Source organism: Pavona decussata, unplaced genomic scaffold (assembly GCF_977016875.1).
Source record: "Pavona decussata unplaced genomic scaffold, jaPavDecu1.1 SCAFFOLD_348, whole genome shotgun sequence".
Taxonomy (NCBI): Eukaryota; Metazoa; Cnidaria; class Anthozoa; order Scleractinia; family Agariciidae; genus Pavona; species Pavona decussata.
The window spans coordinates 150,452-174,991 of record NW_028145732.1 but is presented as its reverse complement, the minus strand read 5'-3'; the positions used below and the strand labels follow the sequence as shown (position 1 = coordinate 174,991).

The 24,540-nt window shown below is 37.9% G+C and overlaps 1 protein-coding gene and 1 long non-coding RNA gene across 2 annotated transcripts; one reads left to right on the top strand and one right to left on the bottom strand.

The window, feature by feature from the left end:
• The first annotated feature begins 1,057 nt into the window (after positions 1-1,057).
• Positions 1,058-24,127, top strand: LOC146453136 (band 3 anion transport protein-like). The gene is made up of 15 exons (XM_085096966.1): positions 1,058-1,488; positions 1,564-1,714; positions 4,152-4,820; positions 7,729-7,877; positions 8,777-8,951; positions 9,827-10,182; positions 10,996-11,325; positions 12,196-12,373; positions 13,058-13,413; positions 14,209-14,403; positions 15,283-15,456; positions 17,293-17,818; positions 20,715-20,884; positions 21,365-21,535; positions 22,776-24,127. Exons 1-15 carry the CDS (start codon positions 1,435-1,437, stop codon positions 22,845-22,847), a joined length of 3,726 nt encoding a protein of 1,241 aa, XP_084953092.1. The 5' UTR covers positions 1,058-1,434; the 3' UTR covers positions 22,848-24,127.
• LOC146453137 (uncharacterized) lies at positions 4,831-7,651 on the bottom strand. Its single transcript, XR_014859562.1, has 2 exons — positions 7,254-7,651; positions 4,831-7,115 (listed from the first exon to the last, which is right to left on the bottom strand). It is a non-coding gene; the product is annotated as an uncharacterized LOC146453137 (long non-coding RNA).
• Positions 24,128-24,540: the final 413 nt, after the last annotated feature.

The window sequence follows — 24,540 nt, the reverse complement described above, 5'->3', positions numbered from 1 at the left end:
CAATAAGTCTCAGAATAGAAAACCCAATGTTCCCCCTTCCCATCACCCTTGCATCCATTTGCTGTACTTTTTTACTTATCCTTGGTACCAGAAATTTTTTTTTTTCTCATTTTCGATGACGTGGTTGCTCCAGTTTGGCTTTTTCATTTGATGGGCCTCTAGAACCAGAGTGGAGAAGAATACCGACTGTATCAACATGGTATTGTACATACCTGAGGTCCAGTGGGTTTAAAAGGTGACTCATAAGGGGTGGCACATAAATAGCAGTGTTTCTTGGACGAAGTGCCTGGGAACATTCCTTACCTACCACCCCCACCCCCCACCCCTTGTCCCCACAGCCAGATGGGGCTAAGTAATTATTTAAAACTTATTAAAACATGTTTCCAATAACTTGCCTGGGTACTTTGCTGGTAACCATTCAAGAAAGTAAATGGAAAGAAGGAGAGAGAAGCGCAGAGAAAAACAGAGAGACAAGACAGACTAGACTCCTTTTTGACAATACCTAATTGGTCAGAAATTTGGGAAGGAGTCCTTTTTGAAAAAGGACTAAAGTTTTCCTTGACACTTACAAGAAAAATAAAGTGATTTTATTTTAATTTTTTGCATAAAAGTATTTACTTACGTAGTGCCTTTGAACTTAAAAGAGTAGTGTAAATATACCTTTCTAGCTGCACTGCCTTGCACCGGTAACTTAATTTCTAGCACCCACCCACTCCCCGCCCCCAGCCACTCTTTTTAAAGGGTTTGAAATCGATCACTGCCGTTGTAGGTCGTTCTTATGCATTCCGTAATGTTTTTTGAATAAATTCATTTTTAGAGTAAACGGGTCAATACATGTTTGGAATAGCGTGTTTATTTTGCTGCATGCAGATGTATTAATCCCAGTTATTTAAAAAAAAGTTGATATTTAATTAATCAGTAACGGCATTTCCGGGCAAACTATTGTTTACCTTTTGCCATCCGTGGATAATCGAGCACGTGGTTTTATGCACGTGACTAAAAGAGCCGTTAGTGATTGGATAATGTGAAAGGGGGCTGGCCAACGTGAAAAGAGAAGAAAAACAAATTTGAGAAGAGATTGTTTAGCTGCATGTAAACTTTAGCATTATCAGAAGTGTTCTATAAGATTTCGTATGATTTTGGCGTTTTACGCAGATGCTGTTTTGATCTTTAGCCTTGCTTAAGCCTTTGTTGTCATCTCGTGGTTCGCTTATTGGTCGTACGTAATTCGCGGCTCCGTGTTTATTGTTCTGTTGATCTGGACTATTGGCGCGAGATTTCATCGCTGTGAGTTTTCGATTATGGCTTGATCGATGCAGTCTCTCGTAAACACTCGAGCTGGACTCTTCGTTGCACCCTCCTTGAGCCTGGACAAGTTATTTTTCTCCCTGATGCACGTGTTTTATGGTATTCATGAACTGATTCCTTCAGAAAATGGCTGAGACAAGGAAGGTTTCCTCTGCAGATCAACATGGCGTAGAGCTCGAGGTAATGGAGGAGGATGTTGTTGTATTTTTTCCTTACGTCGTTTGATAACTTCTTCGTCACTTTTTATATCTGCAGATCAAGCGAAAAAGCAGTGTGGATAATGACGAATTCAGGAAGGTTTTCGATCGGCCATTTGCAGCGCCGAGACCCTCTGAATCGGCGCCACAATCTTCAGAAGTGAAAACCTCTCATTACGACTACAACTTCGACGAGAAAGATTACAAAAGTGAGTTTTGAGTATTAAAACGTCTTATTTAGATGAAACAGAATTTATTCAACTGTTGGTTACCCCAGATCTTATCGCTAATTATCTTGTTTGATAAATTAACACCCTGAAAAATCGAGTTCTAAAAGCTAGCTTTCAGCTACGAAATTTAGATTCATGGCGTGCTACAGGGGAAAGGACTTATGATCTATTTGACCAATGGAATGATAATGTTTGTGCAACAGTTCACAGATTTAGATTTTTTTAACACTTTTAAAAATAGTCAGCGTTTATCAAGTGCGATCGGTTAAACGTGCTCAAATTTTTTATGGGCACTATAGTATATTGTGCTCGTGCTACTGAACCATATCATGTTCGAGTTAGTAAATAATGATTGTTCTGTTCTTTGTGATCTTGGCACGGATATGTGACACCAAAAAGTGACGCCTTTATTCCAATGCTGGCGTGGGGTCAAAATACTCGCGATATGGTTATGAAGTTGTGTTTAAAAAAATCATTTCCACTTGGTACAGTTTATCAAAAAGGCGGAATTTATCACTCAGTATGGGGGATTTGTTTAAACTTGCTTCTCTAAACTGGAAGTCATCTTGGTCGAAATCCTCTGTCTTAGATATTGTAGTTACTGCAGCAATACGTGCCAGAGTTATTTTACAGCTCCTCTATCTTGAGAAGATTTTAAGTTCCCTTAAGTGAATTGCAATATCATACTGTTAAACATAAAAAGTAGGTAAGCTTAAAGTATGAACATTTTTTCTTTGTTGTTGAGGTCACAATTTGGACATTTTCCCAGATTGTTTTTCCTGTGAAATAAGTCATGAAAAACAAACTTTTTGTATTGCTGATCAAACCTATATGACAGATGTGTGGAAGACAAATATTAGAATGCACATGTTTATCATATGTTTTCACATGTTCAAAGTCCCAGCAGTGTTATTAAAAGCTTATTTATTTATTTGTTGTAAATATCCACACAAATGTGCCATTACTGAAAATCTGATGCAAAACTGTCAAGATTTGCACACAGCATCCTACAATTATGTAAATTGTTATCCATGTAGCACCTTGTCTGTAGTTTGATTTCCTGTCTGTCTGTAGATAGTTTGGTCAAAAGAAAGTCAAAACGGGTAGGTTTACATGTAAAGTGTTACTTGTTTTGACTTCATCCTGACAAAACTATCTGCCTCCGAGTCTCCAAGGATGTATAAATAAATAAATAAATAAATAAATAAATAAATGAATGAATGAATTATGGTTTGTTGAAACACCTAAGGAATGGTGCTAACTATTTAGTGATATTGTAAATGGTTTGAACCCAGGAGTCATGTCATAAGTACGTAAATTATGATCATCCGGGTTAGTGTAGTCCTGAGAAGGACTGTTTGGTGACTTTAACTTAAGTTAAAGTCACCGCAAACAGTCCTTCTCAGGACTACACTCACCCGGATGATCATAATTTACATACCTATTTAGTGATGTTACAAATAACCTTTAATTCACAAAAGACCCTTGTACAGTAGTTTAGGGTTGAATAAGAGTCGAATCCTTGCAATACCAGTACATTGCTCTTAGAAACTGAGCTATCAAGGCAACTGGATGCAGCCATTTTGGAGTTTATATTTAAACTTGACGTTTGTAAAATGATAATCTAAGGATGCTTTCCATTAAGCCAAACTTTTCAGTTGAAAATTCTAGAAATTTTCTTTGTCAAATAGAAAGGCTTTTTTCCCCATTCATTCGAAACTTGTAATCTCATTGGTAGATGAAAAAACTTACTTTATGGTGCAGGAAGACATCAAAGTAGAAAACTGTGGAAATTTGAGCAAATGGAACAGTAATTTCCATTCTCACAGGTTGGAACAGAAAAAGTGGAGTATCCCCTAAGGTTGTCCATTTGTTTCAGGAAATTTCTGTTTGATCTGAACATGCTGTTTGCATTTCAAAAGGTTGAACTGAAAATTTTGGCCAAATACAAAGTGCCCTAGGTGATGCACTATGGGACATGTTGCAGGGACCGTTTTATTGAAGGGACAAAAATTAAGCTGGTTTGAATTTGTGCATCATGAAGTGGGATGAAGTAACCCAACTTTCAATGTTGCATGAAGTGCACTGCTCTTGCAAACTGTTCCCGCTGCAAAATAGGAATGGACACTTATTCATTTGTCCCTGCAGCATGCCTTCCTTTGCAGTGGACACGAAGGAGCATATCCTCACCTCATGTCCCTGCTACATCACCCCAGTGCTGCCCCAGCCTTAAAATAGCTACAATGGAGAGCAAGACAAAACTTTCAAACCAATGATCTTGTTATATCAGGGTCATGCTCCCATGTGTTTTTTTTTAAATGAAAGATTTCTAGTGCATTGTTGTAGGTTCAAGAATAATAACCTTAAAGATTGACAGGAGCTAATGCACTTGTGGAAAATTTCATTTGATTTTTAGACCGTCGGATTTCATCTACAAGGTACCATATACCTTTGCAAAGAATTCATTCCCATTCCCGGAATTTAAATAAAGCGGATAAAACTGATGGAAGCCCGAAGAAGGATAAGAGACGATCTCGAGAGATTCATGTTCTCCCTAAAATCAGTGAAGGACAAGAGTCCCATGGTCACTATGATGATGAGAATGAAAGGCCACGCAGCGTGACAGAAACATCTTTTGAAAAAAAGAAGCACCATCAACATCACAGTCGTCATCACCATGAGCATAAAGATCAGAAGGGTAAAAAAGACACCAAAGATCTCAAAGACATTACAGATGTTGATGAGAATGAAAGGCCACGGAGTTTCACAGATATTTCTTTTGAGAAAAAGAAGCATCATCATCATCGACATCATAGTCATCATCACGAGCACAAAGATCATAAGGACAAAAAAGACACTAAGGATCTTGGAGAGAAGAAACCTCATCACCATCGTCGACATCATCATCGTCAACTGATGCCTCCTGCTCATCAACACAGAACCATCTCAGAGAGGGAACAGCTGCAATCAAGGCTTCGTTCTGGTGCACTGACATTAAGAGAGATTGAGCCCATTCAAGAAAGACTGGCAACAGAAAAGGATGAGGCAAGCCAGTTGGCTAAAAGAGATTTGGAAGAAATGGCCTGTAAGTTGATCACTATCTTTAATTTCTTCTTGCAGTATTTTTTGTATGTGTTGACAGCTATTGATTTGCAGGTTACAGTTGGTTATAAAAGCGTCTAACATGCCAGACAACCAAAGCCATCTAGATGCCATCTGGGCATCAAGAGTTAAGAAATTACAAAGTTAACTAGGAAACTTGTTTCAATTTACTTGACTAACTAAAATCAAATGTGAATTGCTCTTCACCTCACTCTCACACTTCCAGTTATTAGTATTTTGACATAATTATGTTTTGAAGATTTGCCACCCAATCTAGTTGTTGCATTATAAAATAGTGTCCAGGAAAATCACTGGTATCCCCCACCCATTCCCTTCTCTCCCAGTTCCTGTCCTGTTCCAGTTGGGATCTTTATTCTCCCCATTCCCACTCCCTTCTTTCTTAGTTCCTGCCTTCTTTACTCTGAAGTTCCTTTTTCTTGGTTCCTCTCCACTCAACCCTTCGCCTTTGACCATTAGGTGGGCTCCAGCAGTTAGGGCGCGGCACTTGCAATCCAGAGGTCCTGGGTTCAAGTCTCACCCTGAGTTCAGCTCCTCTGTGTGCTTGTAAAATAGACAAATAGTCTGCCTCTGGTGCTTGCGATTTTTAACCTGTTATATTTGATTCAGATGATTAATTTTAGTTCCAATTGTTTTAATGGAGAGCTTGTAAAGTACCTTGGTAGCTAAGTGCAATTTTTTTTGTCTACCGCTATAAACAACGTATTTAGTACATTTTACACTTTTACCAGTAACTTTGTTGTATGGGTGAATCCTGCAGTCATTTATATTAACGAGAGCTCTCCATTAGTGCTTACAAGTTCTAGAGGTTTGTTTTATGAAATATAATATCTTTAATTTGGAGCAGATGTATAGCATCACTGTTGGATACTTTTGGGAGTTAAAGGGCATGTAAACCTCCAAAACGCGAATTTTTCTGGTCACATAGTCATAAAGTACACATTTTCAGTATTCGGAATCTGTAACTCCTTTTTAAGAACGAGCGCGTTTTCAGTTGGAAAAGGCCACTGCAAATTCGAAGCGCCCGCCATTTTGATTACGCCATCTTTTCCGTGACGTCACGAGTGGATATCTGCCGACAGGAAGTGAACATTCTCCCTTCCCGATCTTTTGTAATACGCACAATGTCTACATAAATTCCAGCAAATATTCATTTATTCTCTTATTCCAATATGGTAAAGCGCTGTGTCGTCCAGTTTTGTGGCATTCAAACAAAACAGGATATTCCACGTGTAAGTTTCCAAGAGACTTCAGTCAAGGTGACAGTCCATTAAATTTGTTCAAGTCTTGAAGCGGGATGATTTTATAGAGTGGACAAAACATTCGGTAATTTGTGGCGCTCATTTCCCATCGGAGTGCTTCGAGGGTGTATATATATATATGAGAAATGGGTTTTAAAAAGTAGACGGATTTAATTCCCAGTGCTGTACCGACAATTCAACAAACGCTACAGCAGAAAGCTTTGTCAGAGATGCGTAAGTGAACAATGGAAAGCAAGGAAACAGAGCAGACGGCTGGGAAATCTAGTAAGAGGTCACGAGAGAGCAGAGCTATATCAAAATTCGCAATCGCTTCGGAAATAACGCCAAGACAGTAAGAGACGCTTGTATTAAATTGTTCTTGTATTTATGAATAGACACTTTCACATTTATCATTTTTTTGACATGCATCTCTTTGATGTGTCGACATACCGAAGAAACCTCAGTGAAAGTTGGAATCGAACCCAAAAACGGCATAAAATCAGGGCAATCTGTTATAAATAAAAAAAGGTTTTATTCGTCTTTTTCGTATGTTTGGTGGCGTTAACTCCGTGTACGAAGAACCAAAATCCGCTAGAAATGTACTCCGTATTTTGTTGACCTCACAGGACAGGAGCGCAACCATCACATTTCTGCCGAGATAGCCCCAACACCAACGAACGGCAATGTAACGAAATTTCCTACACAAGACAAAAGGAATGACTGATAACTGTGCGATTCCCTATTAACTTTGTGATTTTACAGTGTGCTGTTCACAGAGAAAGGTAATGTGATAAGTGTACAAAGTAAACAAATTCATGTCCTGTACGATTGTCTGTGCAATGCTGTTGTCGGAATGCCTAATACGCAGTTTTAAAAACCCAGACATCAAGGCAATTGTACCGAAATCCTGGATGCTTGGTTATACAGTGCATTTGCACTGCTGGTTTCTGGTCCTCTACTTTTGCCAAATTTGGCCGATTTCTACACAGCAAACGCTCTCGTGAGTCGTTGGTTCGCACCTTATTATAACAAGAGAAAAACAACAGCATTAATAAACAAGATTCACGGTAACTTTCAGTTAAAAAAAACTCAATTTCTGTCTTTCAAAGGCGTAAAAATCATATAAATGCGAATGAATCACAACTCGAAACAATTACCATTCTGTCTTTCCAAGATGATTCGTCTCGCTTTCGCCGCCTTCTTCGTTTGATTCAGGCTGCATATCACGCCGAACTCTGCGTGGCTCAAAGCGAAATGGACGAGCTCCGACATCCACGCCAGTTTCTGACACTTCACCAACATCACTGTCGTACAAATTACATTCATTCGAGCTGTTTTCATTGGATAAAATCTCCTCCGAACTGCTACTATTTTCTCTTGCTGCCATGATAATTACAGTGGTATTCTCAATTGCGCAATGTTTGTGTTCACCCGCTGACGTCACGAGCACTCGCTATTGTTTTAACCAGAAGTGAACTTCCCACAGTAAATGTCGTTTTTCTCCTTAAATATTTCGAATTGGCAAGAATAAGTCGCAAAACTGTTTTTAGCACCACTTTTTACATAATATGAGATAAACTTGTAAACTAAGGTAAACTCTTGTAATTGTTGAAAGAATCTTGTCATATTCAGGGCATCGTTTTGAGGACTTAAGAGGGCTCAGGAGGCGCCGCCCTCATCTTCCACGACATAAATCAGGAATGAAAACACATTTCAGCAGTACAGATATCAGCAGGAGTCTGCACCGATTCCCTGTCAAGTATGATCACAGTCCTCGTGAGGTATGAATAAAATCCTCTTCAATCATTTCTAACCATTAATAAAATATTCTTCATATCAGTGGTATATCTTTCTCACTGTACTCCACTATTCCTCAAGTTCAAGGTTATATTAAAACTTTCTCTTGAATACAAGTCTAACCTGTTTAAGATTCACAGTCGCCAGAACAATAATGCATTTATAAAGAATAGGAACAGAGAAATCTCACTCAACCCTCCACTTCTATCACTGTTGTTGTGACAATTTCTCACCAGTAAATCTCTTAACGCATATAGACTAGTTGACCTTAGCATAACATTAGTGATAGTGGGTTTGAGACTGTCTAGGTTGACATAGAAACAACAAAGCATAAAAATGTTTGTGTTGCTTTGCTTTTATGCAACCCTTAGCTTGCAAGTTGTCTTGCTGTTTATTAATTCACACTCTAAAAGTTGTTTGGTCCAAGTAAGCAAGAGGTATTCTGCAAGTTAGTACCAATGTTAAATGTTCTCAGGGTAGATTTTGGAGATGCATGTGACAGAAACTACACAAGATGGCACAGGATACAAAGATCTGCTTTAGATGATAGATTCAGCATGAACATACTGTAACTTTCCACAATGAGATTCAGTGAGAGTGCAGTTTTTACTGCACCTTTCAACCTCTAAGAAAACAAAAACGCTTGGCTCAGCAGGGTCAAAAGGTCATGCTCATGGGCTGTAAGTGGTGGATTTCGATCGACTATGTCGTTTGTGTGTTTTTTGGTCAGTTGATTGTCACAGACTGTAGTTATGATTGACAGCAGTAAAACATGCAAATCGTTAGTTGAGGTTGTAGTTCAGAGTCCATTTGTTATTGAATAGTGCAGTAATGCTTGACCAAGGCCTTTAGTCATCTTAACTCTGTGAATAATTTATTTCAGGCATTTATTGAGTTAGAGCAATTAACAAAGCATGGTGAAGAAATGGAGTGGCAGGAGACTGCTCGCTGGATCAAATTTGAAGAGAATGTGGAGGAGTCTAACCGCTGGGGAAAACCACATGTGGCCTCACTTACATTTCACAGCTTACTAGAACTTCGCAAAGGATTGGAAAAAGGTACCTGTACAATGAGGTTATCACTGATATTTTATATAGAATAGCCGGGGTTCTTGTTAGAAGCTAGTAAATGGTTATTTTTACTGTCTGTTCCCATAAATGTTACCGGCTATCATGGGATTCAAAGAAAAGTTTCCAAAGTTATTGATTAGAAACTGCTTTCAAAATATGATGAATTTTGGAAAACAATGTCCTTGTTTCGGAATTTCCTTTCCATAAATAATGTAAAAACAACATTCAGGAGATAATATCATGTTGAAAATCCATCACCTGTAACGAAATTGCTCTTGGTTTGAGCATGTTCTTTCATCAATTTAAACAACACTGACTTCAAGTTCCGCCATGTTTAGTTTACCTCCTTTTAGTAAATCTTTTAAACAAGAACACTGAAAGCACATTCAAATAAAAGAGCATGATTTGTTAAGATAATCTGTAGAGAGGTGTGTATTCAGTTACAGAAAGCTTGGCAGTCAAGTGCAATCATGGTTTTTCATGGTCATCAAGCCTTGAATGGTGTAAATTTCTTTTTCAGTCTTTTGTTCTGTTTTTGTGTTTGTTTGTCTGGTCTTTTTTTTTATTTGGGTGACATTTTTATGACCTTTTGCATTTGGTTAGAATGATGTAAAAAAATAATTTGATTCATGCAATGTTTATCAAGCTCCATTTAGGTTTCGAATTATCTTTCAGCGTCTATTTTATAACTTTTGAATTCACATCCATTCAGACTTCTCAGCTCACTTCACTACTCAAAAGCAAATTTTGGGTGAGGTAAAGCATCCCTCAGCTTGTGACAACATAGGCACAGATCGCCATAAAAAGTCAGATGTGAAGTGGCTGAACCTCACTCTGCTGAATCTTGTTTTTTTTTTCTGTAGGCACTGTGCTGCTGGACTTGGAGAAATTTGATTTGCCAAGCATAGCTGAAGCAGTAGTTGAAAGCATGGTGATTTCAGACCAGCTAAGCCAAACAGACAGCAATAAAGTACTGGCAGCCTTACTCTTACGACACAGGCATCAGCATCAGTTAAGTCCCTCCATGCCAAGGCGTCCCTCTTCATACAATCTCATGGCAATGGCTAGGAAGGACTCTGAAGCATCTGCTCTTGTAGTAGAATCTGAACAGAAACTACCTGTGGCAGAGGATGGTGGTGACGCAGTGGATGATGGTACAATTAGACTGAAGATTGATGACTCTGGTGACGACGACATAGCTAGCCAAGAAATAAGTCAGGTGGGAGAGATTTGGCTAGAACTCTTAACCTCCCCCTTTTCATGTGGCTAAAATAATAAATGATTTAGACAGGGTTAACCTCGGAGCAGGCCAATGGTGTCTGTGATTTTTTCCCTTGGCGTATGTGAACTGCAGGGTGATGGCAGGGGCTGATCAGTATTTGCATTGCTTAAGCTGATCATTGCAGATTATTTAATCCAAATTTTTTAGATTATCTATTGCCGATAAGTTTAAAAAGTGGAAGGTTTGTTGGCCACAGACAATGACTGCTGCTTAGTTTACATTAATTTCCCCAAGCATGGTTCTTGTTAGGAGCCAGTAACTGGTTATTTTTACTGTCTATTCACATAAATGTTACCAGCTATCATGAGAAAAATGTTTCCGAAATTATTGAAACTGCTTTCAAAATTCATCGTATCTTGAAAAAATTTGTCCTTGTTTTGGGAATTTCATTTCCATTAATAATGTAAGAACATCCAACAGATAATATTATGTTGAAAATACTTCGCCTGTAAAGAAATCGCCCTTGGTTTGAGTATTTTCTTTCATCAAAAAAAAGGCTGACTTCAAGCTCTGCCATGTTTGGTGTCCATTCCCCCGCAGCCATCTTGCTCCCATCGTTCCCTGGGAGACATTAACAAGATGGAGTCCACCATCTATTGCAAATTTGTTATCTCCCTTTACAAATCTTAACAAGAACCCTGCCCAAGATCCCTTTGTACTTTGCTCTTTCTGCCTACTTGCTCCTGAGGGCTCAGCGTAGAGAGTTTACTAAACATTGTACTAAAAAAAACTGTTGTGGTCTTTTGACAGTTGCCATTAACAGCTGATGATAGCAGGGAGTCCAAGCCTGAAGTTTCGTTTGCACCAGAACCTGTTGTAGAAGGAGTTGGCGGCAAACAAGAATCAGATGTGAAGTCAAGGATTCCCGAGGGAGCAGAAGCTACAACTGTCCTTGTAGGCACGCTAGATGAACTGCAACAGGCTGTGCTTGCATTTGTGCGTCTCGCCAAGGGCTGTGACCTGAACATCACTGAGGTGTCCCTTCCTGTTAGGTTCATGTTTGTCTTGTTAGGTCCAAGTGCTGGTGAAGAATCATATCATGAAGTTGGACGATCAGTAGCTACCTTGATGTCAGATCAGGCAAGTAACTTCAACTAAACATGTTTGAGATCTTATTATGTTCACATACAAAGATTGAGGATTGAAGCATGTATTTCAAGTCTCCTTACACATAGATAAGAGGTTCAGATATTGTACTGTTTAAGGAGAGCTGAGATAACAAGTTTACTCCTGGCGGTAAGCAGTATTGTTGTTCCTGGAGAAAAGGGTACAGATGATGTATTCTGCTGAACTTCTCCAATTGTGTAGTTTTATTTTGCTGCTTTTGCTATAACATTTGCTACATACAAATAGGTGTAGGCCTTCACATATAGCTTACCTAACCATGTCAAGTTAGTGGTCCCAGCCTCTGATGACAGAGATATTAAAAAAAAATACAACAGAGGATAAAACTAGCCTGCGAGAGCAGATGCTTTAGCCAAACACTGACAATTGGGTAGCTGAAAGGCACATCTTCCATAACATTTTAAAAAGATGAGGTGAATTTTCAATAAACGTTTTCCAAAAGTGTGTGCATCCATGAAACACCTGGACAGCCTTCTAGCTCAGATCTCCGTTGGGTGAGCCTCTGTCCCTTACTGACAACTCTGAACCCCTTGACTCCCAGGAATGATCAATATGCAATTTCCCCTTACGTTATCAATACATTGTCAACTAGACAAGTGATGAGAATAAAGAAAATAATCAACAAGTGATATTGTTTGATGTAACACCAAATTCCGTGAACAAACTTTAAAAAGAAATGTATGACGGTTAGTCAGGGGAATTAACATTCAGATCATGGAAGTGAAAGAGTTAAAGAGAGATACATGATAATAGCATGTTATAAAGGTGTTTTTTTCACCAAGCTTCTTCATTTGGTGTTACTCTAAACTTATTTTTTACTTTCAGGCATTTCATGATGTTGCTTATCGTGCTGACTCGCGTGAGGATCTGCTGTCAGCCATTAATGACTTTCTGAATGATACAGTTGTTTTGCCCCCTGGAGAGTGGGATCGTAATGTGCTTTTACCCATCTTGATAGAGCAGAGTAGAACCATGGCGCGGAGAAGAAAGATGGCCAAAGCTGGTATGAATTTAACCAAAACTATTTCAGCTAAGTTTTATCTATGTCAATCTTAGAATTTTTCTTCAGTATTGATTACAGGGATAGCACTAATTTTGCACATTCAATTGTCTTAAACTAATTATATCTTAAACATTTCAGAGCTCCAAAGGATGTATGCCAGTGATCTCACTGTTCTAGTCCTTAATTTACTATTATTTATGTATTTAATTTACTTATTAATATTCATTTTAATTAGTTAATATTCATTTACTGGTTTAGTTGCTAGTTTGTGATATAAATACAAGTTTTTAGGGTACTGATTGCAATATGACTCAAAGTTTTGCCAAAGAGGCTTAGTACTTGTTTTTCTCCACATATCGCTAGCCTTGGAAATGCTGTGAAATTAAGCTGTACATTGAAGAGCATATACTGATAACCCTGCATCTACTGAGCTTGCTACCCACCCTTTTAGTCGTATAGGGTGTACTTTTTCCCTGAAACTGGTAAAGCTCACAATAGATTTGGTGCAGTTTATTTTAAATTCAGATGCCAATTGCTCCAACACCTTGTCACTATCAAGACATTCTATTGGTCAAGATAACTTAAGCAATATTGTTTTTTTTTTGTTTTGATGTAAACCCAAATTCTCAAAACTAACATTAAGAGTGACATGTGCCAACCAGTAAGGAGAGTATCTCTTTTCAGCTCTTGCTGCAGCTGCTGAAGAAGAACATGAAGATCCACTGGACAGGACAGGTTCATTCTGCGGTGGCCTTGTTGAAGATGTCAAGCGACGAGCCAAATTCTATCTCAGTGACTTTAAAGATGGTTTTAATATGCAGTGTCTCCTGACGTCAATCTTTCTTTATTTCTCTGTGTTTGCTCCTAATGTGGCCTTTGGCAGTATCCTCGATAAGAAAACCGACGGATGGCTGGGAGTGTCGGAAGTCATTTTTGCAACTTGCTTTTGTGGAGTATTATTTGGATTGGTTGCAGGGCAGCCGTTAATAATCATCGGAGCCACTGGCCCTGTGTTGGTATTTGAACAGACCATTTATGAGGTAAGTCTTACACAGTTGGGAGCATCACGTTTTACCTGCTAATTTTTTCCTGTGCTATTCAAGATGAAAGGAAATGTGATGTAATATTTTAAGCCTGGTGAACAAAATTAATGAGAATGATGTATTATTCAGCTGCCTATGTGCAATGAAAGGAAATGTGATGTGTGATGTGTCATTACTGAATAATACATCATTCTCAGATATTCAAGATGTCAGACTGCTTTTCAAACATGTAGTTCACCTCGTACACGGGTGGACACTTCTCTTACTGATTGGCTGCTCAACAAACAGAATGTAACAATTGAAAGGACTGCTTTTATGCCATGACTTCATTAACAGGCCTTTAAAATTGTGCCTATCAACTTCAGAATGTGGCAATTTTGAAGAATATGAAGAACCAGCGCTTGAAAATGCTCCATTCCATTTACTGACCAACCAGTCTCACTGGCCAGTTCCTGTCCAGGCAACTGCCAACTGCCCTTAGGCATAACCCCAGCTACATACAAACACTACACTGCATTATTTGAAATCTCCATAAATGCATGCCTCTTGACATAAACAAATTTACTACTATGTACAAGATTATTCCTATTTTTTTATTTATTTCTCTTTCTTTAAGCACAAGCTTGTGAAGTGTAAAGTAGTTGGCTAAAGGAGAACCTCGCTAACCTAAAAGTCAGTTAACTTGAACTACCCCCTAACTCATTGCCAAGCAAAATCAAATTTCCCCAGGATTTGACTCCAATTTCTTTTAAACTAATTTAACTTATTGCAGATTTGTCTGATTTTTTTCAGTTTTGTAAGATTTATGGGTTGGAGTTCCTTCCCTGGCGCTGTTGGATTGGTTTCTGGGTTATGATCATTCTGTTTGGTGTGGTTGCATTGGAAGGTTGTTTCCTGGTGCGTTACTTCACACGGTTCACTGAAGAAATATTTGCCTGTCTCATCTCGGCAATCTTCATCTATGAAGCTTTTCACTTTTTAGGAGAGGTATGTTTGTGTATAATCGTTACTGAACATTTCAAAAAAGCAATGTTTTAGTCAGGGTTCAAGGTAATTTTAAGAGCAAAACTATTGCATCCCCCACACCCCTAAGCAATGCTCCCCATCCCCTCCCCCAGACATCAGTGTCTAAAGTTGTGACCCATGGTTTTTATCAGGAGGTTGATGATTTTTTTTAGCATTGTTCTAACTCTGGAAGCTCTGCCGAGAATTGTCTTCCTCAAAATTAGGAAGCTAACTACTACAGTCATCGACAATAGTAGTTTAAACAGATGCAAATCATGCACATATTTTTCCATCACTGTGGATGAAAACACAAACTTGTAAGAGCATTGAAAGCCTCCTCTCTCTCTCCCTTCCCATCAGTTAGTGTTGTTTTGAAACTCTGATGATCCAGGTGATTATCAGGCTCATTTTTTGGTGATGGGGCATCATTGATGATGGGGAGATATCAGCAATCAACAGTTTTGTCCAAGTACAGTGTATGTAGTTCAGTGTGCTATCCTTAACGACCATAACAACAAAGCAGCCTTATCCAAAACTATCATGGACTTAAGGAAATTTTATGATTGCAGATAGATAGAGTTTGCAATGCTTGGTAACATTTTGTAACCTGTGGTTTTGTAGCCCCATTATTCGAAAGTTGTGTCATAGTTCCATTTATTTAATATTTAATGATGTCTCCACAGTCTGTAATATAACATAACTGTTGTAGACATGGAGTACTGGCATTACCATCAGTTCCGCCTCACTAAAACGGGTAAAGGTAATCAGTCATTTATGATACACCATGCTCTTCCCAATATATCATTGCAGAATAGGTACTAAATGGAAAGAAGAATAATTACTGACAATGATAACTTGCAGGTATTTAAGAAGAATCCCCTGGAGAAATCTTATTCAGAAGTTCCGTGTGATGGAGTAACTGAAGGAAAAGGACAGCCTAACACTGCACTGCTTTCCACCATCTTGGTTCTTGGAACTTTCTTTGTTGCTTTCTATATGCGCAAGTTCAGGACAAGTTACTTTTTTGGAAAAAGGGTTTGTGATTTTCATGTCTTCAACTTTTTTTAAAAGGGTTTGTTCCTAGGCTGGTAAATATAATGAGTTTACATGTAACAGAAATGAAAAAGAAAGTTTTTATTCACTACATCATCATCGAATACTATTTAATCTCTGTGGTCCCCCTGATTTTCAGGATACAGTAGGTTACAGTTTTACACCTGCATGTTTTTTTTTTTATTTTCTTTTATTCGCCACGACATACATTCATAGAAAGTTACAGTGAATAATAGACTAAGATCTTACATTATAAGTTTACAGTGAATAATAATTAAACAGTAAAAGAAGAAGTAAGAAGTGGCGAGGAGACCTCAAGAAACCCCCGGGCTTATACTGAGAGGTCTCCCTGAAGATATGTTAGGACTGTAAGACTAGTAAAGACATTGTATTTAGATTTTTTAACATACGGTAGTAAGACTATAAAGACTTGAAAGAGTTGGACGTGTTGTAAGGAAAGAGAGAAGGCGGCCACCTCTTCCTAACCTCTTTCCTAAAACAGATTGTTTAGGTGACTTGCAAAACCCTAACATGATAGCTAGTTACTTCAGGGCATCTTTTTTACCTTAGTTTATTCCTGGTTGCTGTGAAGATTTACTTGGTGAGCTCAGTTGTAAAAATTTTAGTTGTCCTTGGCTAGTGGACAAGTGAAAGGGTCCAGTGCTGCACATGTTGCCAGACACTTTTATGTTAACCCTTTGACCCCTGAAGACGCCTATAGGCGCGCTTTCATATATGGTGTACATTTTGCTCTAAAAAAAGGGGCCAAAGGCACTTTCTAGGCCCCAGGCCTCCTCTGCTATTGCAAGAAACAACGTGATTCAAAATGGTGTCTATTTTAGCTAGATTTCTGTAGTTTTCAGGGGGGAATTTTCAATTTTTTTCGAAGCATTGTTTACAGATGTCATCTGGTGATTTAAAAATGGCATCCTTCTACTCAGACATGGAGGAAATTCATCGAATTGTGATGGAAAGACCCGACAATAGCAATGTTTCGTAGGAGTACAGTTTCGAGTACGAAACCGCCGATTATTCTTCCCCAGAAGAGACCGAAAATGTGAATATTGTCGAAGCATCAAGAGAGCAACATCTCATGCATGTGCAAATCGTGATGGACAAACATCGAGATGGAAACCAGCTCGGCAACAATGCTGTAGAAATGAAGAGAAGACTCTAAACCTGAATAAGAGCGGTTTGGATTTTTTATACAATACGGACTAACCACAATTTTCAGGCCCCAACCATGGACCGACTCATGCCTTTGAGGTCGATATCAGTCCGACTATATTTTTTTACAAGCTGTTTTCAGGTGAAGTGTGATCCAAGAATGAAAACGATTGCTGATTGTTGTAGCTTATATAGTATTCAAGTGATATACTGATAGTTGAACATCAGTAGCTTGCATGGAGGGTAATAAACTTGGACCCATGACAGCAAATGTTATATTTTTTCTTTTTTGGCAGACATTTTGAATGACTAACCAGACTAGTTAATAATTAACAACATAATGTTTACATTTTCAAAATGCTCATCTCATCTACTTTCTAGAAATATATGGTTATGTGTGGTTTGGATGGTGGTTTTCTCTGTCCATCTCAACTTTAAGCAAAACTTAGTAAAAAATTCAGGGGTCAAAGGGTCAACAACAACAGAAACAACAATAATTACATCTATTAGCAGAAAATAAGAAAGTTAACAGTCATTATTCTGACCCTCAAATAGCAATGCTAATTGAGACGGGTCAGCTTTTAACCTACATTGTGACATTAATTTCAAGTTATTTTTATATGCTATTTACTTATAATTACCTTGTTCCAGATGAGAAGACTTGTAAGTGACTTTGGCATTGTCATTGCCATGGCGTCCATGCTTCTTCTTGATTTGTTTCTTCACGACAAAGTCACCACTCCAAAGATTTCCATTGGAGATCCATTTCGCTCAGGCTTCCACCCGACAAGACATACAGAAAGAGGGTGGTTTATAAACCCTGCGGGTATGTCCAAACCCATGGGATCTGGTTGGATTTTCGCAGCCATCATTCCAGCTCTGTTTATTGGTATTTTGTTGTTCATGGAAACTGAGCTGACTGGTGTTCTCTTGAACAAGAAAGAACTCAAGCTCACCAAAGGGGCAGGCTTTAATTTGGACTTGTGCATGATGGGATTGTTATCATTCATCTGTTCATTAATGGGTTTGCCGTGGATGTGTGCCGCAACTGTTCGATCAGTCTCTCATTTACAATCACTAACAATCTGGAGTACGTCTCATGCTCCTGGTGTTAGGCCACATATTGTGGAAGTCAAGGAACAGCGAATCACAAACATTGCCATACATATCCTCACAGGTGAGACTCAAGGCAAATAAATGTTATGAGCAGGCTGTGCATAAACATGAATTTCCCTTTCATTTTTTTCACAAATGGGCTTTTTAGTACAATACAGTGGAAGCTCTCTTAATGGACACTGTCATAAGCGGGGAGCTCTACTTATGACTGCTTTCACAAAACCCAGTTCGAACTCCCATGCAAACTCTGTATTAATTTACACATTCCCGTTTACAAGTGAACATTCCTGTTAGCGACCGCAGACACTTTCAGGGGTTAGGATTTAGACTTTCCCTTTGTTTTTAAGCCCCTGTAAGTGGAACCATTGTCATAAGTTTCTAGCTCCAGTTACGGACACCTTTTTTTGCGTCCCCAGGGTGTCTGCGTATGCTTACGGGAGCTTCCACTGTATTCATAAATTTTTGAAATGAAGGGAAAAAAATTTTGGGTGTGGATCAGCTTGCGGTCCTTTTCTCTAATTCCTAAATATAATTTAAAATTTTTATGGAGGCCAGATAACAAAAAAATATTGACACTGGGGAAAAGAGCACCCTAAAAATAGTAACTAGTAGTAATCAAAGATTATAGAGTGCGTTCAACAGCCCTAAGCTGTGCGATTTTACGGCCTGCTGCGTGACTTTTTTTAGGTAGCTCTTTCGTCCTTTTTTATCTGTAAGTATTGTGTAACTACCAAGGTGAAATATTTGCAATAAACGAAGCTGAGTTTAAAATTTCAGCGGCTACGTTGTTGAACTTAAAAATAATAGAAAGTATTTTCGGTCCGTCTGTTGCGAAACACCATCAAACTTTAAAATAATGTACATCTTTTTCGGTGAAGCGCTTTCAATCTTTGAGAAAAACGAAACTTACAGGCCAAAATGTGTGGTTCCAGAAAATATCCATACCCCCACCATGGAGGGAATTTCACATAGGACCCCCCCACCCCCCAGGATTTTCCATTTTCGAGGTATTTCTTTAACCCCCCACCCCTTCGGAAATTCCTTAAATACAGAATACACCCCCCACACCCTCTGGAAAAGTTTTATTTCAAAAGAACGCCTCAAAAAACAGTTTGATGTGAACTTTTCAGAAATATCAAGAACTGCCTACACTAGGAGAAAATATGCATTATCGAAGAGCCCGCGCGCCGTTCAATTTCACGGGTAGAGTTTGCCAAAAAGCTCTTGATACTGAAATAATTGTTGTGTTTTATGTTACCTGTGGTCATTGACATATCAAACTTTACCAGTAGCTTCGCTTAAGATTTTAAATCTAAATTGTTGGAATAAGTCCGGCAATGCAAAAATGTGTTTTCATTTAATTTGCATATGTCATGTTTACGTTCCTATGCAAATTTTAGGAGATCAAAAAGATTATTGCTCTGACTAGTTCTACTCAATCGATTTTTCTCCTGGTAATCATTCAGTCTAGTTATTTTAGTCAATAGGTTTCCTATTGAAACAGAATAGCATGGACAAAATAAGCATTAGCATGGCAGGGAGACAAATAGAGCTTTCAGATCGTAACTTGAAACCGCAGACGAAGCCGCAAAACGAAATTAGCATGTTCACGTTCTTATGCAAATTTTGTATGAGATCAATAACGCGTTAAAAGAATGTCGAATTGGCTCTATTTTGTTGAATTTTGGCATAGAAATTAAGTTAATAGTTTTGGACTTTGAGTTGAAATACTTTGGACAAAATAAGTTTCAACATGGGTCAGTTTTGACAAACTAGTTATAATTGACCCCGGGAATTGACCTTTGCCCGCAACTCTACACAGCATACAAAAATGACAAACAAATATTTCAATGCTTTATGTAAAATTGGGGCTTTCACTTTATAGCCATACAAAATTTTCCGTTTTTAAACATTGATACAAATTCAATTGTTGCCAATGAACAATATTTTCAATGCAAGAAAGTTTCACAAACAACAGTTTTATAATATCTGAGTCACGCAATGCAGACATAGATTTCTTGTCTCAGTTGGAGTACTTCGCTTACAAAGGCTTTTCGGAGAAGGGAAACATGTTTTTAATGTAACAAGGGTTTCTTTAAAACAGTTAAACAAAGTAATGTCTTCAAGAAAGATCTACAAAGTTGCAAAGTTGGTAAGTTACAATTTTGAACATTTATGTCTGACATGAACGTGAAGTTGACCCTCTGGAAACTTATCCAACCACTCACCCCTCCTCCCCTCTGGAATTTCCAATTCCCTCCGTGGTGGGGGTATGGATATTTTCTGGAACCACACAATGCCGCGAAACTTATGTGACTATAAAGCCGTAAAAATGTCAAACTGAAGCGAGCTAATTTACATACAGTTTTGAAAGACATCTCAGGGCCAAGGTTATACAGAGATGGGAACAACCCTATCCAGTGGATAAAATGTTCTCCAACCAATAGATTTTATGGGCTGGATAGCGAATTATCCTCTGGTGAAAAGCCCTCTTTACTCGTATTGTAAAAGATTTCTGAACATAGCAACGAATTTGATGACGATGGTCTTTTCGTAGTTCCACAGGCTAGTTTGCGATTGAAATCTATTTCTGACACGACGAAATGTACAACGGGCGTGCAGCGCTGTCGTGTTCGATGAATTTATTTCCCACGGAAAATTTATTTTACCGTGGCCACAAAACGTGTTAATTCTTCAATGCAATCTTTCACAAAAAAGATTTCTGGAAGAAAGGGAAAAGATTCTGCAGAGATATTTCCATCTAGTGAATATTGATAAACATTGCAGTTGAAATGTGATCCGGTAAAATATTCTCGATGTATGCAAATTTTGCTCGGATAAACTGCTTCTGTCTTCCAACCTGTTATTGCCTAGCAACCTTCATTTGTCTGACGTCATTCATACTTGTTTTTTCCTGTTGCTAGGAGATAGAGACTGATCTGTTTGTTGTGTTTCAGGGATTTCAATTATCTTAGCTCCAGCGTTAAACCGTATTCCAGTTCCAGTCATGTTTGGTGTTCTCCTGTACCTTGGTGTGTGTTCACTGTCTGGCATACAGCTGGTGGACAGATTTATTATGATGTTTATGCCACCAAAGTATCACCCTGATGTTCAGTACGTAAGAAAGGTATGTTGTGGTAAATTAAAAAAAAATTGATTTGCTATTAATGCGTTTGACATAGAGACAATGCACTCACTCAATCAACAAAAGAATGAATGAATTTTGGGATGCATATCTGTCATCCCCCCCCCCCCCCCCGCAGATTTTGCAGGGGCGGATGACATCATCACCAACTCGGCAAAGGAGAGAGAACCTGGTGACATCGAACGCACTCCCTAATCTTTGATTATTACTAGTTAGAATTATGTTGGGAAACTTTGGCCTCAGCTTATGCCTCACTCATGTGTAAGCAAACTGTTAATGCATAATACAGTGGTGAGTTTGCCTATGAGCTATTGGTTTCCTGATGCAGTTCTGCGGAAAGTTCATATCTGACAGCAACATTGATCAGCATTACACAAGCTTAAAAAACAGCAAGATCACACAATATCGGTAAAAACTGTCTATGTTTAATCACTTATAAAAAGTATTCTTTGTTGATTTCAGGTAAAAACTAAACAGATTTATCTTTATACTGGAATCCAGCTAATCTGTTTGGCTCTTCTCGTTGCTGTGAAGTTGACAGTACTTGCTCCATCTTTCCCCTTTTTCATCATCTGTTTGATTCCACTGCGCAAGCTGCTAACAAAGTTTTTTGAAGAAAGTGAACTTGAAGAGGTATGTAGAGTTTGCTTGAATACCTGTTTTCTCTCTCTTTTGTGTGTGTGTGTACCATTATCCAGGGTGGCCAAACAAATTCATGTTTACAAGATACTGAGTAATCATAGGTGGCATTCAAGTCTTCTTAAGTCATGAGGTCTTCTTGTTTGACTTTAGAACAACAATCTTCAGTTTAGAACTTAACCATTTCGTTAGTAGACATAGAGGTTTTACTGGCCTTGAGGTCCATACAGGAAAAAAACTGTACTTCTGGTCTGGTGTAAGGCCCTTGAAGGACACAGTTTTTTTTTCTATACAGACTGACCTAGACCAGTAAATAATCTGGATTTGTTGTTGTTGTAAAATCTATTCTATAAATTAAATTTTGCATGTTAGTCATGGTGAAGCTTGGAAAGATTTCTTCAATCAAATTATTTTGTCCACTTCATCTGGGTAATAAAAATATATTTACTTACACTATGGTAGCTTTCATCAGAATTCAGTTTAATTCAACCAGCCAAAAGTTTCAATAATACAACAAAGCAAAATGTTTTAAATTAAGCTTATGAAGAAGGAACTGTCCAAACTGTCATCTTCGGGTTTTACCACGACACTGATAAATTTATTATCTGGATGAAGAACATAAACATGGTATGCTTGCTATCCCACAACCCCCGAACTAATTATTGTAAAAGACGTCTGTCTTACAGCGGAGTTGTACTGTGGAATAGTCTGCCCTTGAATATTCAACAGTCGCTGTCTCTTAATGAATTTAAATCTAAGCTGAAGAATTATGATTTTGACAGTAGTCTTATATGAATTTTATTTTGTTTTTATACACGGCTTCCTTGTAAAGCAGGTTTTTATCATTTCTCTCGTTGTAGTAGCTATTTACAACATTAATTTAGTTAGGTAGTTAGATTTTAAATTAAATATTGTCTAGTCCTGAAGGAAACACTGTCTAAATAAAGATTTTACCTTTACCTTTACCTTAAACAAGTTTGGGGCGGACTAAAAACAACAGTGGGAAAGCCTAAAAACGTTATTGAACTAGGTTGTTCGGTCTGTAATGAGAAAGGCCTTCGGCTTGGTCCTTAAACATGCAAAAAACAAAAGGATGAGACCAATATTTTCCCAATATGGACCTCTCGCTAGTTCAATAACATATTTCTTGGAATCCATTTTGAAAAACAAAAACAGAACATGGTGACCTGTGTTTATGCATTAATGTTCTAAACTGATATTTATTTATTGACAGCTTGACAATGAGGAACCAGCTGATGATGACAGTGACTTTGACGAATATGACAGTGTGTTCCTACCAGTTTAACCAACATGAAACAAGAACATTCTATACTCAGCTTACACACTGTGTGTATTACTGCCAGTTTTATGGTATTGCACAAGAAGCCATCTCAAGATGTTTTGTAGTCGACAAATGATTCGCTAAATGTGACAAGATCACCAGCTGCGGACACATTTTAATAGGCTACATTAAATCAAGCTATCTATTCTTCAAAGTACCCTCCTCTTGTTTTAGCTTGGTTGGAGAGGGGCACAGGATACCCAGGTTCAAAATAAGGTTTCTAACTGTGAAAAAGTATCAAAATTTGAATGGGAAAATTCTGTATATTTTAGTAATGGGCGACCTTACCAGTGTTCCTCTAGGGTTTGGCTGTTTTTTGTTTTTGTTCTTTTTGTTTTTTGTAGCAGTTGCTATAATAATTCAAAAATAGCACTTTCATCTCATGTCCTTCAATAATTTTAAAATTTTGTCTATTGCAATATTATTTGACTAAAACTGACTTAGCTATAATGTGACTATTTTGGAAGCTAAGTGGGTATGAATTTGCAATGCTAGTGACGAGAGTGGCTGCTTCATTTGTTTTACAGTGAATTGCAAGAATTATAGTTTCCTAAATATTGAAAACGTCAAGAAAAAGAACTGTACCAATTAAATTTTGCTAGAGAAATTTTTTGCTTTATATTACATAAAAAAATGTATAAATCCATGTAAAATATGAGCAGATTGCTATATTTTATCATACTGTTATTAAGAATTATTATTATAGTTAGTCAAAAAGTTAATGACGAGATGCGCTACTTAGATTAGTCTCTTAACCGCACCGAGTTGGTGCAGCACATATCTCAGGAAGATTGTGTGACAGCCCAAGGGTGGTAGATTGTCTCACAGTATAACGTGACATTCTAAGCCTATGGGAAAGAGCATTCAAGAGATACAAATAAAGATACAAAATGATATTAGACTTGTCATACCATTTATAAGCTTAAGAATGAATTCCTTTGTACAAGTATCTCATGAAAATCAATGTTATTTCATGAGCTGTATTGTTTTAAAGCCACAATGACAGTTGTGAGACTATGTCTTGTGGTATAGCTCTCACTTTTGTTTTCCCTCACATAACGGACATGTTTGACACAAACCAAGTTACGCAAACTGTAAGCGCATAAAACAGTAATGTTGCATCCAAAGTTTACAGAAAACGAATCAGTTATAGATCTATTGATGTTGTTAATAACTATAAAAATATGTATATAGATGTTTATATAAGAACATTTGTTTAATGGAGAAATAAACAAGAGAACAGAGCTGTGCCTCATGAGCAGTGTAGCACCTTTTTTCACAAACAGTGGCGAGAGTATTAACCCATTGACTCCGGCGTTTTCTGCTTGTTGTTTGAGTTAATTTCGGCAAAATCGTCTAAAATACAGTTTTGACCAGCACACAATTTATAATTTTGACTTTAAAGGAGGAAACAAGAACCAGAACGGCTTTACGAGTTTTCTAACTCAGTACCGTTGTTTTCGTTAATATGTATTTTACTAATTATTTTTTAAATGTATTTTCAAATTTATTTTCCTTATTTTTGCTTTATGTTGGTGTCGGTCGTAGCCATTGAAGAGATGGTCCCTGTGATGGAAAACGTTTCGTGGAAGAGTAAATTTTTAAGTAGTAACCCTTATGTTAGGCCACAATTTTATCTTCCATTTTTTACTGGAGA